Source organism: Colossoma macropomum, unplaced genomic scaffold, assembly GCF_904425465.1.
Source record: "Colossoma macropomum unplaced genomic scaffold, Colossoma_macropomum, whole genome shotgun sequence".
Taxonomy (NCBI): Eukaryota; Metazoa; Chordata; class Actinopteri; order Characiformes; family Serrasalmidae; genus Colossoma; species Colossoma macropomum.
The window spans coordinates 11,245,279-11,263,364 of NW_023494793.1; the positions used below are offsets into that span (position 1 = coordinate 11,245,279).

Here is an 18,086-nt window from a genome sequence, read left to right on the forward strand (position 1 = left end):
TGGTTTTGCATTCATATTAATGTCTTTGCCCTTAAAACCTTAGTTGAAATGTCAAATAGAGTCTAATTTTATAAACCATGTCTCCTTAAGCTATAGTTTCTTTTTCGGAACTAACATGGTCCTTTGCCCCCTTATGCAGCTAATCAAACGGAACATTAACAACGTAAGGAGGATGACGTCCCACCCTACCCTTCCGTACTGTAAGTGACACCAGGCCTTTCTTGCTGTAATAGGATGACAGCGAACCCCGCCAATGAGTTCCCCTCATGTGCCATGTATGGGCTAATCTTTTTCCAGTGTGAAAGACAAATCCGCTTAAATAGTCTCATTATCCTCTATGTGCGCACATTCTGGGTTCTGGGATTTTTGGATGAAATTACATAGGCTGCTCAATAGGCAGTATTCTTCAGTGTGATGCCTGGGACAGTGATGGCAGGATCTTCTCTTTGACTGCAGACCTAACTGGAGCTCAGGATGGCAGCGTGAGGATGTTTGAGTGGGGCCATTCACAGCAGATCACCTGCTTCAGGAGCCCTGGCAACTCCAGGGTTACTAGGATTAGATTTAACTATCAAGGGAATAAGGTAAGAGAATATATGTCTCCTGTGTTTTAAAGAGCGAGTACGCCAAAAGTTTCTATACAGTTTCCCCCTTGTCCCAAATGCAGTTAATCAGCCAAGACAGTTCTTGTTCATTTTGCTTTGCACTGGAGCTACAAGGCTAATGTAGCTATCAAGTCATGGAAGCGTATAGACCACCAGTTATCAGTGTTCAAACTGCAGGCTTGATCATGTTGCTAGGCAGTAAGTTTGAAAATGTATATCGACGTTTTTAAGCCTTTGGCAAAAAAAGAAGGAAAAAAGAAAAAAAAAATGCCGGTTTTCAGGAAACTTTGTATAAAACATGAATAAAATATGAGGCGTGTAATGAGGCAACATAATTCACAATGTTGCCTTATTTTGTGTATTCAAACAATAATTGTGAATTATCTTGTAAATAATATATAGGTTGCTCAACCCTGAAGAATAGTCTCTCACTTGCCTCTGGCCACACCAGGTTGTTAAGTCATTTTAGATAGACCTTCTTGTGTGATTTTTACAACTGACTTACATTGTAGCTATTTGTCTTGGCTACTGTTTGTATGTCAATATAGACAGTATTCTGTAATGTAGTATCTAGATTTTTATTGTTTTTTGTCTTCCATTTTGAGTAATAAATACTTTTTTCTCCTAGTTTGGTATTGTTGATGCTGATGGAGCACTTAGTCTCTGGCAGACAAATACATCTGGGAACACACCAAAACCATACCTGGTAAACTAAGGGCAATCATTTCTGTCACTTTCAGTGAAAACACTATTAGATTTTTTTGGGGTAATATGCTCTTATGTTCCTCTGCAGACTTTGCAGTGCCATAATAAAACGGCTCACGACTTTGTGTTTGTGGGTTCCTCCTCTCTCATTGCCACTGCAGGCCTTTCCACAGATAACAGGTACACCTTGCATGACAGGCGCTGCAGCTTTTCACCCACAGGCCATAAGATCACACCTTTGCCCTGTTGTTTTCTTTTATACGCTGACCAGCTGAAAAGACTTCCTTCAACACCTTTTTACTATTCAGTCCAGCAGAGCAACAGAAAGCAAACTTGTTTTCCTCGCTTTCTCTCTCCACAGAAATGTGTGTTTGTGGGATACTCTGGTGCCCCTGACCAACAGCCTGGTTCACGGTGAGTTAACAGAAGCACGGCTCCTCTGTTATACAAACAGCACGCACCCTCACATGAGCAAGCGCACAGAGTCACATCTGTCTAAATAAATCAAACTCAGAAACCTCACTGACTACGTCTGCGTGATTACAGGCTTCAGCTGCCACGAGTCTGGCGCCACTGTGCTGGCTTTAGCTCCCAAGCAGCAGCTCTTGATCAGTGGCGGGAGGAAGGGCTGGATCAGTGTGCTGGATCTTACCCAGAAGCTCCAGCGCCAGAGCTTCCAGGCCCACGACTCGCCTGTCAAAGCTCTGGCCGTGGACGCCACTGAAGGCTGCTTCATCAGCGGTTCAGCTGAAGGCAACATTAAGGTAGGAAGGAAGGCTTTAAGGCTCGTCTGAATCGGGGACGGGTTGCAGTTTTGTAACTTGAGGGTGATTTAGTATAATAGTCTATGTTCAGGCACTTGGTATACTTTGATAGCTTATGTTAACAGGTATCAAATGATCAAGGAGATGTACTGTGCTACTTATTAGGCCTGGCTGGTAAAATGATAATGTTCATGTCTACGGTATTTGTAATGCATGTTTGAGGTATATTTGATAAAGCGATTATGCCATTCTGTTCCTAAATCTGATATTAGCAGGAAAGGCTTAAACTTTTATTCACAAGATAGAAAGTCTAGCTATTCAGTTGATAGCAGTTGTGATATACCAGGAGAAGCCATCTGTTTGTGTTCTTCAACATTCAAAATACTATTCAGACCTAAAACTGAGGATCAACAAACATGATCAGTAGTTACTGATATTGGATTATATCGAATATACACGTGTATACCTGTTTATATAATATATACACATATACACTTACCATATATGTGCATGTATATGTAGTTCTACAATTACAGACTGAAATCCATCTATTGCTCTGCATACTTTTTCCCCGTTTTCTTGTGCTCTACAGTGGTTTGGACCCCAATAGAGCATGTATTATGTTGGATCATTCTCAGCACTGCAGTGACAGTGTGTTTGGGTGTGTTGTGCTGGTATGAGTGGATCAGACACAGCAGTGCTGCTGGAGTTTTTAAACACATCAGTGTAAGTGCTGGACTGAGAATAGGTCACCAACCAAAAATATTCAGCCAACTGGGTCCAGTGAGCAGCATCCTCTTACCACTTATGAAGGGCTAGAGTATGACCAACACAAACTGTGCCGCGACAGATGAGCTCCTGTCTCTGACTTTACATCTACAAGGTAGACCAACAAAGTATGTGTGTCTAATAGTGTTCACTCACTAGCCACTCTGTTTAAAAACTCCAGCAGCAGTGTCTGATCCACTTGTACCAGTGCAGCTAACACACCACCACCATGTCGGTGTCACTGCAGTGCTGAGAATAATCCATCACCCATATAATACCTGCTCTGTGGTAGTCCTGTGGGGGTCCTGGCCGTTGATGAACAGGTTAAAAGGGGGCTAACAAAGTATGCAGAGCAACAGATGGACTACAGTCTGTAATTGTGTGTGTGTGTGTGTGTGTGTGTGTGTGTGTGTGTGTGTATATATAAATATAACACATAGCCCTAATGCAAACAGAGATTCTTAATGATCAAATAATCCAAAAGACATTGACCTGTGTTGGTTTAGCAATGTATTTGCTGGTTTATTGAACAGATATGGAGCATGTCCACCCAGTTCCTGTTGCATACCTTCCCAAACGAGCACGCCCGGCAGTCACTCTTTCGGAACCTGGGCACGGGCGTCATGCAAATTGAGACGGCTCCGGGCAATCACGTCTTCTCCTGCGGGGCTGACGGCACCATGAAAATGCGGGTTCTCCCTGACTGCTTCAGCACGTACAGCAACAATGTGAAGAACGATGTCAGGTTCATCATGTAGCACATTCTCAAGCATGGAACCACTTTTGCACATGGTAAGACGAGCAATATGAGGCACTGGGGTGGGGGGGTGGAGTGGGCATTTGAAGACCTAATCAAGTTCAACGTTTGGAACACTGAGTGTTCATTGTTACGGAAATCTGAAAGACTGAGTAATACAGGAACTTAATCATTGATGATGAACTGAATCATTGATTGATGAAGAAAAGAAAAAACAAAACGAAAAAAAAAAAACTTGTGTATCCCTTGAATCAGGATCCAGGCTAGAATCATTACATTTAAGCACAGTATAGGAAACATTCCCCTCTCCTCTTTTTAAATATATTACATCAGAAATTAAATCACACCCAAACATATTTAACAGAAGTAAGCCTTAAATAATCACTATTGCTAAGCAGTGTTGTGATTGTGGTTTAGACTAAATTAGTGATAAGTGTCCTTATATTTATACCTAAAATACATCAGACTTGGATCTCAGTGACACCAGAGACTTATTGGTTCAAGTGAGGTTTGTGAACTCATTTTCATTCTGTGGCTTAAAGCTTTGTATCCCTTCTTACATTTAACTGTGTGTACTAGTGTCCGCTTGTATCCCTAATAGTGGTATGAGCAAGGTATTGTGTATTATTAAGAGGAAACAGTATTTAGTTAGCTGTGGGCTCGTCACAACTGTGCACATTCTGAGCATGTACAGTCGTTATGTATTTCAACATAGGCAATCATAGGTTCAGGTTTTTAAGCTTTTTCTCCAAAAAAATTGTTATAAGAGTACACTATAACTGTAGTCATTCTAGGTGCAACATTTTCCTGTCCAGCTCCTGGAGTGGCCCTGCACTGCATATTTTTCTGTTTCTTTTCCTGCCCTAGGATACTCATTTTAACCCAATGAAGGTCTTTTTTTTTAACAAGCTGAAGAGTTGAGTCTTGTGTGGGGAGCAGGGAGAATGCTACAGTTTGCAGGACAGGGGTGCCAAAGGACCAGGATTGATGAGCACTGCTCTAGTGAGAAGGCTGAAGTTTTTCAAAGCACTTTGTTTCAGTAGAGTTAAGCCACAGAAATATATATATATATAATATATATATATATATATATTATATAAATAAATAATGTATGTGTTACCAGGAAGGATCATTCCATTATCCATTTATAATAAATGCTGTTGCCTCCAATGAAAATATTTTGCAGATTTTGGTCCATTGGTCTCTGGCTGACAGCTAATTGTCTCTAGACTTGCTTGGAGAGGTGTTCTTCAGTCCCAGTCTTGGAGAACTACAGTGCTGCACAGATTATTCCCTGATTCAACACCTCTGCTAATTATCAAGCCTTTCATGAGTTTAATTGAGTTTGTATGAGTGGGGAGAACATTTAAACTGTGCTGTGCTTTGGCTCTCTAGAACTAGGAATGAGCTGCGCTGTGCTAGAGTTCTCTTTAGGAGTAGCAGAAGTGAGTAATGTCCTGTCTCTGTCATGCTGCCAAAGTCAAAAGCTTATCACTTCTATGCCTTTAGCTTATCATTTTGCGACTTGTTCTTAGAAGTGAAGGTAATGGGTGCATATTGATGGCCCACAGTGAAGTAGTTAGACTGATTTTGTCAGCCTAATGGTTTATCAGGACTGATTTGCAGTCAGCCTTTGCACAAGAATCAACCTTAATGGCTGTAAAAATGTATATTAGCTTTATTTTGGGGGAAGTGAGCGAGAAGAGTGTAATAAATTATTTTATTGCCTATGTAATATAGAATCAGAGTACCTTGATTAAGTACCTAATTAACTGCAGTCTATACAAAACATTTTGTTTAACACAAGGAATATTTATCACTAGTGTGTCATTCACGATGGCTCTTTCAAATAATTAAAGTTTGGCATACTCTTGTTTTTAGAAATGCCTCCAGGCTGTCTCTCCTCCCCTCTTCTTTTTAGCTATCGCCACGAGATTGACCCCATGCACAAACTTCGCACACTGGTGTCTTTCATGTTGTAGGTACATTTTAGACTCTTATAGCAGTAATATTTATCTCCATTAGGTTTTTTTTTTTTATTTAAATGATGGAAAAAAAATACCAAACTAGAAAACGTTATTTCCTTAACAAGGTGGAAATAAAAATTCAACTGTAGTTGTAATGTGTAGCTTCTCAAGCTTTCTCTCTAACCTCTGAAATGTGAATATACACAAATAAATCTAATTTTATAATGAGTATAAAGATTATTGTAAATTGGACTATGTAATATACATCTAATGTAATGGTATAATAAATCAACTTGGTGCAACCTTTATAATAAGTGTGTGCATATTTTTTTTCCTTAAATGAATTTTGAGTAAATTCTCCACAGAGCCGGTTGTGTTGCATAAAAGTGAGATTTATTACAAATTAACAGCACATATTAAACATGTGTAGTACTTTAATTACACAAAATGGTAAGGTCATAGTAAGTAGTAGCAACCTCTTCTGGTAGAACAGATTCTGTATGAATTATTTTTAAAGGCATATTGTTTCAAAATTTTCAAATCAACATTGGGCCTACATCAGAAAGATGCAATCTCCTCTGACTTACTGTTTCAAATAAGTTTTGAAAATGCATTATTTATTACTGAAAGACATGCTGCCAACAGAGAAACCATTCATGTGTTCAACTGTAAGCAAGATAAATTGCATGATTACCTGACTGGGCACAAGTTAGTTAAAATCAGGTCAGTTAACTGTACCATGTTAGATAACTATCACATTGTAACATAGTATGACATTAAAGATCCTGCATGTTCTAGTTACATTGTCCTTAACATCTTACCCAGCTTTGATTTGAAGAAATCATAGTTATGAAAGAACAACTCAAGGTAATGTTCCAAACCTAATAAAGAGTCATAGGAAAAGTGTAATTAGAGCTTTGTTATGCTCAGAATTTGGTTAGACTCTCCTAGCATTAGTGATTTTTGTAGAAAATGTTGGGCATTCTCATTGCTATATTAGATTTTAGATCTCATTGCACAAAATGATCCTAGAAATTACTATCACTGATACACCCTCAGTAAAAGTGAGAGTGTCAGGAAGTCTGCATCTGCATCGCTCTCAGGGCATTGGATAGTTGGAGGCTCACAGCTTGGCATAATTCTTCAGTATCATCTCCAGCTTCTGGCTCATCATGATATTCCCTCTGACCTTCAGTTTGCCAGCGAAAAATGCCTATGGGGAAACAAACAAATAAACAAACCCTCATTGATCTCTGAGCACCAGCATTAATACGGTAGATGAATGATGACATTTGCACATCTGGGTGAATCAAACTTCATTTTCCCCTGGCCGTTCAGAGAAAAACAAATGTTGGACCGTCAGTACCTTCTGAGGGTTGAGTTTCCCCATCGCCACTTCCATGAAGTCCTCATCAGCTACAGTCAAAGTCACATCAGCCTTGCCGGTGTACGGACCCTTGTGGAGGGCACCATTTCCCGTCTTCAGATCTATGGCTGGATGTATAGATGATATCAGTGTTGTTGGGAAAATAATAATAAAACAAAAAGAAGCTGATCTTAGACTAACAGGTATAAAAGATCTTTCGTTTTGTTGTTCTGTACTGCAAATTCTCTAGACGATATCATGCATCCCTTCATATTTGCTTTTATATTACTGACAACTTAAACTTACTCCACTGTGCTGCTATCTTTCCTCCTTTCGTGATTTCCCATCCAAAAATACCATTAACTTTCTTCACAAGTTCAGCACCAAGGTCTTTGATCCGTCGGCCAATCTCAGCAAACACTAAATCACTCTGAAGACCCCCAGCCTATCAGAAAAGGCAGAACTGTGATTATGTAACATTCTTTCTAATTTCTACAGACACAATGATTTGTATCCTTTTTTTTTTCTTTAATCATTTACATCTTCAAGAAACAATATTGTTAACATTCAAAAGAAAATGATGCCTTTTACCTCTGCTGGCACAGCGTTAACAGAAGCACCTGGAGCTTCATGTAAATCTATATATGCCCCAGACAATACCACAGCTCCTGTCTCCTTGACCTAGACAGCCAGAGCAAATCGGTAAATGATTGTGACAGCGGGGATAGCACGTATGATGAAATAAGAACAGCGTTCCATGTAGCTTGTTTTAGTCCCCTTCAGGGACCACATGTTTTCAAAAAGAAGGAAGTTTCTTTTTTTTTTCTCGTTTAAGCTTTAGGCATTATTGAGTTATTAATCGCAGGGCGTATCACCCAGTAACTATTATGAATTATTCAGTAACTACTAAGAAACCTGTATGTATTATGTTTTGATAGGGAGTGAGGAGCCTAGACCCAATCGATCCGAAAGAGTAAACCAAACAACAGAAAAAAGATAATTTGACAATTTGGTTTTGTTAGCTTGAAGTAGACAGAAAACATAATGAGGCACTTGTTCTCACTTTACACAGTAGGTGAATTCTGTCCCCCTCTTTCCACATCTCTGTCTGAAGACACTGTCCTGGTAGCACAGGCTTCACAAACCGCACCTATCCAGAAAAGAGCAGACAGAAGTTGGAAGCAATTATAGATAAATGTCAACACAACACTGAAAAACAACAACCATCGCAGAAAATGTCATAAAAGCCAAATAAGTGTTAGGGCCTGACTGAAAGTTTGTCATTGATAGCGATTTTTATGAGTCTTACCTTAATGGACTTGAATCTGGAAACATCATTGCCAGCATACTGCTTCAGAACATGGCGGGCAGCAAATCCAAAAGAGCATAGTCCATGCAGAATTGGGGATTCGAAGCCTAAAATTTTAGATTGCGTTTTAACCACTGACGAGCTCGCGTTTCTAGCACAAACATTATCACTGTAGTTGGCTCAGAATATGAACCCATCAGAAATCTCACCTCCCATTGCTGCAAAGTTTGGATCTATGTGAAGCGGATTCCAATCACCACTTAACCTGTACAAAGCAGCCTGTAATGTAGGAGTACAGAAATTAATTTGTCAGAATTAAAAAAGATTCCTTTCCTCGTTATATTTTACAATACTGTGCAAAAGTCAGAGACCACACTTATGTTAATTTCCAGTCAAAATGGCTGTCAAGTACAGATCTGATCATAAGATCTGGAAAAAAAAAAAAATCCACAGATGATTCTGTATATCCTTCAACTGTGAGAAGACCATTCAGTGCTTAAGGTCTCAAAGGATTTTAGCTGTCAAGAAGCCATTACTAAAAATTAAAAAAGAAGAAAAGTTACACTAGAACACAGAGTCTGGACATCTGAGATTAGGGAGTTTTATTGGACTGACGGTTCTAAATTTGTAATTAGAATTATAGATCAGAAGAAAATGCAACCATCTTCTAAGACTGAACTTTGGAGATGTGGAAATATATCTCTGCAGATTTCTTTGAACTGAAAGCAAGTCTCCTGAAAAGAATGGAAGTTGTATTAATGGCAAAAGGTGGACACACTCATTAGTGAAAAATGTGGAATGTTGTGGAATGTTGAGGCTTTTGTATAATTTACTGTAAAATGTTTTGCCTTTTTTTTCTTAACACTGAAAAATGAATAAACTGTACTTAATGGCAGTGGGAATTAAATAAATGAAAGGGTAGTCTCTGGCTTTTGCACAGTACTCTACATGACTGTATAATTGTATAGAGTCGATAGAGTCAGAACACCTTCTCACCATTGCGTCTTTTTAAAATTATTTTACATTATACATCATTTAAAAACACAGTTACCCTTGACAGTATGTGAAAGTTTCATGACAGCCCAGCAGAAATCTTATCTTACATTAAAAGATGAGAGTATTTTTTTTCTTCTCCCAAAAAGTTCTCATTTTGCAAAGTTTTATTCTGGAAGCAACAATATACATCTGTCAGTCTATATTTGCTATTAGCTGAAGATGCAAGCTTGTTTCATCTGAAATGCAAATGCCGAATACATGGTTCCACCACCCACTATTCACACTTCAGAAGATGTCATTTCTAACATCTTTTATACCATTGCTTACGAAATCCTTAGAGAGCCTCAGACATCTAAGTGTGCCCCACATCTTCCTATGTGGATCATGTTTATCATCATCCCTTTAGCCTGTGTTTTTGAACTGGTGAGACGGCACTGTACCCCACCATTATCATCAAACTCTTACCTGATCTCTAGAGGTTTCGTCTACCACCACTGCATCTGGCGCTCTGTTTGGAGCAGGAACTGTGGACTGGGGGGAGATGAATAACCATTTCTATAAAGAAACTAATGCAAACATCATTTACAAAGCTAGAACACAATGTTTATTACCACAGCTTTATCTGATGATCTCTTTCCTCCAAAACCTCCAGCACCAACAATGAACACTGAGAACTGATTGTAGCATACCAGCTCTTGGTTGCTGTACGTGTGAACTGCAAGAAAGAAAAGAATCTCAAATTGCCTGTTAAATCAATTTAGTGTCATTTTTATTGCTATTTCTAGCATAGCTCTTGAATGCAGGCCATCTCAAATTAGTAGTTTTCATGTACATGTATGATTCAATACAGTAAAATGCGTATAGTTCCTCTTTGAAAATAAAAGAAATTCACCATCCAAGAGTATGACTGCACCAGATCCCTTGTCGAGAATATCTGCTATTGATGCCTTTGAAGTCAGCGTTCCTAGAAAGTAAACATTAGTTTTAGAGCCAGTTAAAAGCAACATCAACTGATTATAAATGTCTTGGGAAAGAAGCCTTACCTGATGTGGGCAATGGTTTGTACAACTCTAAGTACTGCTCTCCATGCAAAAGCTATGGAAAAAAACAAAGGGGAAGCAACTTTAGGATTAAAGATTATTCTACTCACTTTGCAGTACATACACCTACATGATTCATATATATGATTTACCCAGTATAGATGTAAAAACCCTATAATTCAGGTCAGTGTGAACCAGAAATCGTAATACAGTTTTCCTTCTGCAGAGCAGAAGACGTTTTAGCAGGCAAAAGTTATTTCATTTTAATGGAAGATGATGTGGAAACAAGCTTAATATGATCAGGCCCATAAACAAGTATGGGCTGCAGAGCCAAAGCAACAAAAATTATATCACTGTCTGAATACTTATGCATCTCACTGTATTAATGGGATGGAAGCAAGAATGTGCAAGAATGATGAAATAATCCAAGCGGTCCCTGTGCTCATCTGTTCAAGCAAACGCCTTAATGAGATACATGGTAGCTGCATGCATATTACAAATCACACAGGTTTTCTGTTGCTCACCCTCGTGGGGTCAAAGCTGAGCCCTGGAACAGAGCTGAGACCTCCTTCTAGCATAGAGACCTGGGCTGGGATGACACCAAAGGTGGGCAGGCAACTGAAGTCCTCATGGCCTTCATAGAGGAATTTGAGCTGATCAGGATCCTTGGACGACATGCCCACTCCTAGAGCATAGAGGATACAGTGCATGTGGGTGTAACTGAAGGTCATTTGTGGAAGCACCTTCCCCACAGCCTCTGTCTGCAGAAATACAAGGATGAAAGTCAACATTTTAAGCATTAAAAAGCATGAATAAGCTGAATAATCTTGGACTCAGACTGTTCAAACTCGAGTCAAAGGTGCAAAGATCTTTTCACAGTGTAAATACGTGTAGTTAATGGTAAAAGCACCACATGGCATTGCGAAGACTAAAGTTTAATACAGTACTGTGCAAAAATCGGACAGAAAACATATTTAATAGAAAATTACACAGAAGCCTCAACAAATAAATGTTTCATGTTGTTCAGTATTCAGTATGTCCAGCTTTTTTGGCTTTATTATAGCTTCCATTCTTTTAAGGAGACTTGCTTTTAGTTTTTTTTTTTTTTCTTCAAAGAAACCTGGAGGCATATTTTTCCACACCTCCTCATCAGTCCATAAAACCTTACTCCACATATCAGATGTCCAGTTTTGGTGTTGTAGTGCAAATTTTCTTCTTTGTTGTTTATATGATAGTGACAGTTTCGGTGGTCTACCAGGTGGCTGTTTTGACTGGAAATTAAATAAATGAAGGTCTTTTGCACAGTATTTTAAGTCTAAGAAACCTTAAATGCATTTGACATATTGTGGATTTACACAAGACTGTGAACATAACTCACAGGGTTGATGCCAGATCCTGTTGAGGCCATAGCGCTGGTTGGATTGGCTCGAATTCCTTCCCCATCCTCCACTTTTGACAGCACCTCCACCATTGATTGCAATGACTCTTAATGACAGAGCATAAAGGGATGGGATATTAACTCTGCCATCCTTCTCATAAAGACAAAGAAAGCAACATGTTCTTCCAATAAGACACAAACAACAAGCACTACAAAGCTATGCTAATGAGCCTTCTTCCAACTCTGCCGCCTCCATGCAACACACCCTGAGGGCAGCTACTGTGAGCAGAAGCGGAAAAGAGGATGTTGCGGCCTTCTTGACTTATCTTTCTTCTGACCTTCGTAATTTGTAATCTTCGTAATCATTCTTTTTTTAAAACTTGCTTAAAGATCACCACTGACGGAAATCACTATGTGCTTGCATTATGTGTAAAATAGTAACATTAGTTCAGAAATACAGGTAGGCCAAAGAGTCATGTGTTAGCCCACTTCAATATTTACCTTGTATACTAGCTGGCTTTGTAGCATTGGTAAAGTCACATATCTGGTCCCATGTGTCCCGTACGTCCTCTGGGGTCATGTTCTGGTTCTTATGTCGGACAATTTTGCCCAAGGTCCTCTCCCACCGCACTTGACCCACATACAAGTAAAAACCTTTCATTAGCGCAGTGGTCACCAACCCTCGTCTTGTAGATATACCTTCCTGCAGAGTTTAGTTCCAACCACAATCTGTCACACCAGCTAATTAACCTATTCAGAAGTTCTTCACTGGCTAGATCAGATGCTTTAATGTATTATGTAAGGTGGTGGGAGGGCAGCATGTTAGACACAGGTCGAAACTAAACTCCAGAGGAAAGTAGGTCTCCAGGAGGAGGTTTGGTGGCCACTGCATTAGAACCTAAAATTTCTTCCAAATTCTAACAAAAATATAGACTTATAACAAACGTAACAAATGTACTTTCACTTACATTTACCAATCCAGCCAGCTCCAACCTAAGGAGAACAGCAACAAGAAATGTTTGGAATTGGCAAACCATTTGCGGTGCATCAAAAATGAATTAAATTCACCACCACACACCTCAAAAAGGCTCCCATTCTCCTGACATTCCTCATGGCACAGCCAAAGAACAAGAGGAGCCACATATTCTGCTTTCAGTGAGTCCAAGAGATCTGACGAAGGAACAAGCACCACGCACTGTCACTCACAATTAGGAGAGCACAACAGGCAACTCAAAGTAATACACATCACAGTGCTTAATATCCAGATTCAAAGTGGTCTATTCAGCCACAAGCAATGAAAGGTTATTTGACACTTAGAATTATCTCTTGGTGCTTTTCTTTGTTCCAAAGGACAGCAAGTGGCAGCTGCCACGGAGAAAAAAATTCAAATGAATAGCTGAGGATGCTGTATCGCTTACAAAGCCTCGTCAACTTTTGTCTTTATGTTACAAAAAAAAGACCAACCAAACACAGACACTTAAAAAAAATAATATATATATATATAAACAAAAAGAGCTTTAATATGTTACTGAGTAAGCAAACAGAGCCAAGAATACAAAAAAATACATGTTTACTTTGCTGACAATCCATGCTTTACTATCATAGCTTAGCATGGCTGCGATGTGAGATTACAACATTTTTTGTACTACAAAGCTTTTTCAAAACTGAGCCTCAACCAATATTTCAGCATTTTTCAGAATGAGTTCACAAAAAAGGGATCTAACCTGATGGCATGACTGTCTGCGTGAGACGTGAGCCTGCTGTTGGGGCAATGGTATTGCAATGGATATTGTACTTTTTGCCTTCAATAGCCAAAGTGTTGGCCAGTCCCAGGAGGCCCAGCTTGGCAGCACTGTAGTTTGCCTGACCAAAGTTGCCATAGATCCCAGCTGCTGATGAAGTCATGATGATTCTGGTGTATTGATCAGTGGTGCCACAGTACAAACAAAGCAACAACAGAATTATGATCACCAGTACTTAATGCTATTTCTTTTTAATAGCAAATCTGATATTATGCACTGTCACTTTTATGACATTACCTCCCAAATTTTTGGTTCTTCATATGATTCCATGCTGCACGGGTGACTTGGAAAGAGCCCCTCAAATGCACTCTATGAATGAGGTCTGAAAAGAAAAGAAAACCCGTTAAAACAGTTGGCAGTCAGATTCTGCATGATAACAGGATTGTTTTCATTATCACAATATGTAACAGTATGTACCCCAGTCCAAGTCACCGGTTCTAGCAAAAGATCGATCACGCAGGATCCTGCAGAGAAATAAGTAGGATGAGGGAGAAACTTCTGCATGTAAGCAATCAAAACTTAACCTAAATGAAAACTATATCAGTAATTATATAAAAAATATTTCAGCTTCATAACCAAGTTATTAACTTACCCAGCATTATTTACCAAGATATCTGGAAAGGAAAAACATGTTAAAACAAAGTAAATGACAGCAGTCTCCTAACAGTGTCTGGAGAATGTTGTTGTTAACCCTTAGAATTCATTATGTTCATTAGATATAGGATTCAAATCAAATTATGTTATTACATATTTAATGATATAATTCTTTACATAATCAATTACATTTACATTCTGTGTCAGCAGGTTCCAGTCTATACCTCAGACATTTTTTCTGTTTGATTCAATGTAAAGAATTGACAAGAAGTGACAAAAATGTAAAAGATGTTTTTTTTCCCTTTTTGCAAAGTAGACTATACACAGAGTGATGTTTCATCAAATCCAAATTATATTAAAATATCACCTTTTCTACTTACGAACATAAATGTGGTAAAATCTGCATGTTCAACATGTTCAACTTCTCCACTTGTTTCCATAATTAATACAAAATTACACCACGCTTTTATCACCTCTGGCAATAACTGGGACTTGTAAGGACACAACAAAGCCAAATGGGGTAGGCTGTTTATAAACTGATTCAGAGCCACTAACATAATGAGAAAAAGACAGAAATGCACCTATTCTTCCAAATGTATCCAAGGCTGTCTGGATTAGCTTTTCACCATCCTCTACTGAATCTGTGAAAATAAGCAATTACAGACATGCAAAAAAACAAATTAACAAACAGTGTATATTTTTTTTCTTCAGCTGAATCTTTGATATCCAAAATTGTGGAGTATATTACATAGGATACAATATAATACACATTCCTAATCCCAGTCCTGGGGACCCCTCATATGCATACCTTCTATCATCTAACACACCTGACTCAACTCATTAACTAATTAAGCTGCTTACCAGCTGTGTATTGTACAGTAAACACAAATAGTATAGGGTCCCCATGACTGACTAAACCACTGATATAACATCTACCAACAGTTCCTTTGGGAAAAAAAGGTCAACAAAAGAGAGCCATAAATATCATTAGCAATCAGCTTCAACAGTGAAAATCCTCATGACTTGCAGAGTTATGCGTACTCACCATAATTTGCCACAGCTTTGCCACCTTTAGCTTTTATCTCCTCTACCACTTTATCAGCAGCTGCTGAACTCTTCCCACCTCCTTTTATATCTCCCCCTAGGTCATTCACTGTGTGTGAAACCGAGGTCACATGGTCAGACAAATGTCTATGAATAAAGGATCTGGCTGAAATAAAATTGAGTGAACTAACTTAGAATACAACCTACCAACGACAGAGGCTCCTCTCTCACCAAAAGCCAATGCATATTCCCTCCCAAGGCCTGAAACGAAAAGGTCACGTTGCATCTTATTGTTTGTATTTGGCACTGGGTCTTCTTGACTGTTTAAACAAAAACGTGCACCTTCACATGAATAATAACACTCACTCACTCACACCAAGGGGCAATTTAGCGTGTCCAGTTGGACCGACTGCATTTCTTTGGACTGTGGGAGGAAACCAGAGTACCTGGAGGAAACCCACACAGACAAGGGGGAGAACATGCAAACTCCACAAAGAAGTGACCCTGGTCACCCGACCAGGGATCCGAACCCAGGCCCTTCTTGCTGAAAGGCGACAGCGCTACCCACTGATTTAAATGGACTTTATTAATAATTATAGCCCATATCAAATAATCACAGAGAGGGGAGAATGTCATTCTAAGATTCTGCAAATATTAGTTGCATTTCTGTTTCTAATGCTATTTAGGTACACCCTTAAAAAGACGGTTCTTGAAGGGTTCTTCAAGAAACTCTATAGTCCTATATAGAACCATGAACAATCAAAAAGAACTGTTTGCATGCTTAAATGGTTCTTTGTATCGTGAAATGGTTCTTCAGACTGATAGATAATGTGTTGTACATGGTTCTATATAGAACCTTTTTGAAAAGGGCTCTTCTATTGTTATGATGTTCAGCTTGTAACACTAGAAGAACCCTTTTTAAAAAGGTTGTATACCAGCAAACGTTGTATACCATATACACAATATACAACACATCCTCCATCAATGCGAAGAACCATTTCACAATGCAGAGAACGTTCTGAGCATGCAAATGTTTTTTTGCATGTTCATGGTTCTATGTAAAACCACTGTCTTTACTAAGGAAACTTTGAAGAACCTGTCTTTACTAAGGAAACTTTGAAGAACCATCTTTTTTAAGAGTGTACCACTAAAAAATAATCACATGAAAATGCATAGTATTACTTATCTTAGCCCACTAACCTATTACCTACTGCAATTTGCCCTTTGCCCTGTACACATCATTTATAGCTGTCTCTGTTGCAACTTTGAGGGGTTAACCTGCATGGAAACTGTAAACTGTTAAATGAAGTCTGAATGTCTGTCTATTTGGCACATAGCACATTATCTGAGATTCACTCATAGGACCGATAACTCATTTGCTTAAGGGGACATTCTGATCCAAATATTAGCATTTAATATGTGATTTGTTTTGTTATGTCACATTTTATTGCAATAAACTGCACCTAATTCGATTGACAGATTTTTCATGCATATGTCCACCAGTGTCTTTTCACTACAATAGCCAGCATAACACAACCACTGAGAAACCCTACGGTGCTGAATAAATCCTTACTGCTAGCTACTGATCTAAAGGCTAATAATTACATATGGTAGCTAGAAGGGGGGGATGTACCAGAATGTAAGTATTGGTAAAAATTAAGTATCAGTGTTCAGTCCAAGTTACATTTTGTAAAGGTATTAAGAATACATTAATATTAATTAATGTACTGATTTTTTTATATATATATTTTTAAAGTAAATATTAAAGTATTTTTCTTACATTTTTAGAAGAATACTTTTAGAATACTTACTGACTAAATAAAAAATATACATACATATACCATCTTCACCATACACCATCAATGGTTGTTTCTTAACTGCTTTAAAAGCAGTGCATGGCGTGTAAAGACTGGACTCAGTCATGGCAATTTACATACATGCTATTAATTGAAAAACACATATCTACACACTTTAAAGTTAAATTTGCAAGATTTTGTTATTGGGATACAGCGAATTCTTTGCTTATTTCAGGAGACAGAAGTAGGATTATAGGAGCACAGTGTATTCGGTATTCAGCCATCACTACTTGTTCAAAGTATTCTGCCCAAGCCTGCTAGCTAGGATTAGTGACACAGCATTTAAATTCATCCTGCTTGTAAAAAAGAGCCCCCCTCCCTCAGTATCCACCTCAAAGCACCTTTCAAAACGTACTTCTACCTTCAAGATACATCATCTGTAGTGGGTTTCTGATGATTCCTAGTCATTAAACCAGCAAATCTTGTTTTTTGAAACTACTGCAGCACCGCTGTAAATGGCGAATAGACATGTTTACAGCAGACGGAGTGACAGCGTTAGTCGTTTCGTTTTATTTTAGCCGGCGTGTCCCTTTAAGTCAAATGGCTAACTTCATAAACAGCTCACAAGCGTTGGCGCTAACTGCTAGCGCTCTGTCTAGTTTGTGCAGCATTAACTGCCAGTCTTGCAGCTTTCTTGCGCTTTTTTTCGGGATATGCTCTTAGGCAGTGGCGTTTATCATTCTTTCATTACCGAAAGGCTAGCTAGCTGTGTCCTAACTAACTTTCAGCATCCCTGCTAACGAGCCGTTTACAGTTAAAGTTAGCCAGCTAGCGTTAGCCACTAGCAGCAGGCGCAGATTTGCAGCTGAGTCCCACCAAATAAAAGCTACTTCTAAGGTAAAACAGCCACCGTCCTCTCGACTCACCTCCGCCAGCGCCCGTGACAAGAACCACTTTTCCAGCGAAAGACAGAGGCGCAGCCATGGTGAACCACTGCAGGTGGACGGACGGGCACAGTTAACGTTAGTTTACCTTGACTCTTCACCTACTGCCTGCAGTGCTCGTCACCGCGTCACGTCATTTCAGCAGCCAATCAGAAGCAGCCTGTGCCGCTTCAGTCCAAGCTGTCTGTTGTATACTGTATATATGGCGGTTTGCGTCCAGCAGCTGTAGCATCAGCTGGATGTCCGAGGTA

General features: G+C 39.0%; 2 protein-coding genes across 3 annotated transcripts in view; one reads left to right on the forward strand and one right to left on the reverse strand.

The window, feature by feature from the left end:
* Window positions 1-5,877, forward strand: part of dmxl1 (Dmx-like 1) — a 44,099-nt gene extending 38,222 nt beyond the window's left edge. For both annotated transcript variants that reach the window (XM_036578469.1, XM_036578470.1), the window contains 7 exons: window positions 140-200; window positions 457-584; window positions 1,234-1,311; window positions 1,399-1,490; window positions 1,672-1,724; window positions 1,857-2,074; window positions 3,376-5,877. In XM_036578469.1, coding sequence (XP_036434362.1) covers window positions 140-200; window positions 457-584; window positions 1,234-1,311; window positions 1,399-1,490; window positions 1,672-1,724; window positions 1,857-2,074; window positions 3,376-3,600 — 855 coding nt within the window. In that variant the 3' untranslated portion in view covers window positions 3,601-5,877. The remainder of the gene's footprint in view (window positions 1-139; window positions 201-456; window positions 585-1,233; window positions 1,312-1,398; window positions 1,491-1,671; window positions 1,725-1,856; window positions 2,075-3,375) is intronic.
* Window positions 5,878-5,937: 60 nt separating this feature from the next.
* Window positions 5,938-17,957, reverse strand: hsd17b4 (hydroxysteroid (17-beta) dehydrogenase 4). The gene is made up of 24 exons (XM_036578471.1): window positions 17,818-17,957; window positions 15,303-15,356; window positions 15,097-15,204; window positions 14,633-14,692; window positions 14,050-14,071; window positions 13,875-13,921; window positions 13,695-13,779; window positions 13,380-13,567; window positions 12,734-12,825; window positions 12,624-12,648; window positions 12,157-12,285; window positions 11,656-11,762; window positions 10,802-11,038; window positions 10,281-10,332; window positions 10,130-10,201; window positions 9,849-9,952; window positions 9,703-9,768; window positions 8,451-8,520; window positions 8,242-8,348; window positions 7,996-8,082; window positions 7,524-7,613; window positions 7,239-7,377; window positions 6,933-7,060; window positions 5,938-6,779 (listed from the first exon to the last, which is right to left on the reverse strand). The coding sequence occupies exons 1-24, from the start codon at window positions 17,873-17,875 to the stop codon at window positions 6,690-6,692; spliced, it is 2,217 nt and encodes a 738-aa protein (XP_036434364.1). The 5' UTR covers window positions 17,876-17,957; the 3' UTR covers window positions 5,938-6,689.
* Between the last annotated feature and the right edge of the window lie 129 nt (window positions 17,958-18,086).

Bases quoted from the DNA above. Each gene is read 5' to 3' on its own strand.
- hsd17b4 (XM_036578471.1), bottom strand. From the start codon at position 17,875: ATGGCTGCGCCTCTGTCTTTCGCTGGAAAAGTGGTTCTTGTCACGGGC. The intron at 15,205-15,302 runs GTAGGTTGTATT...TTTCACACACAG, and splicing joins GAGAGGAGCCTCTGTCGTTG to TGAATGACCTAGGGGGAGAT. The intron at 14,693-15,096 runs GTGAGTACGCAT...TTATTTTCACAG, and splicing joins CAAAGCTGTGGCAAATTATG to ATTCAGTAGAGGATGGTGAA.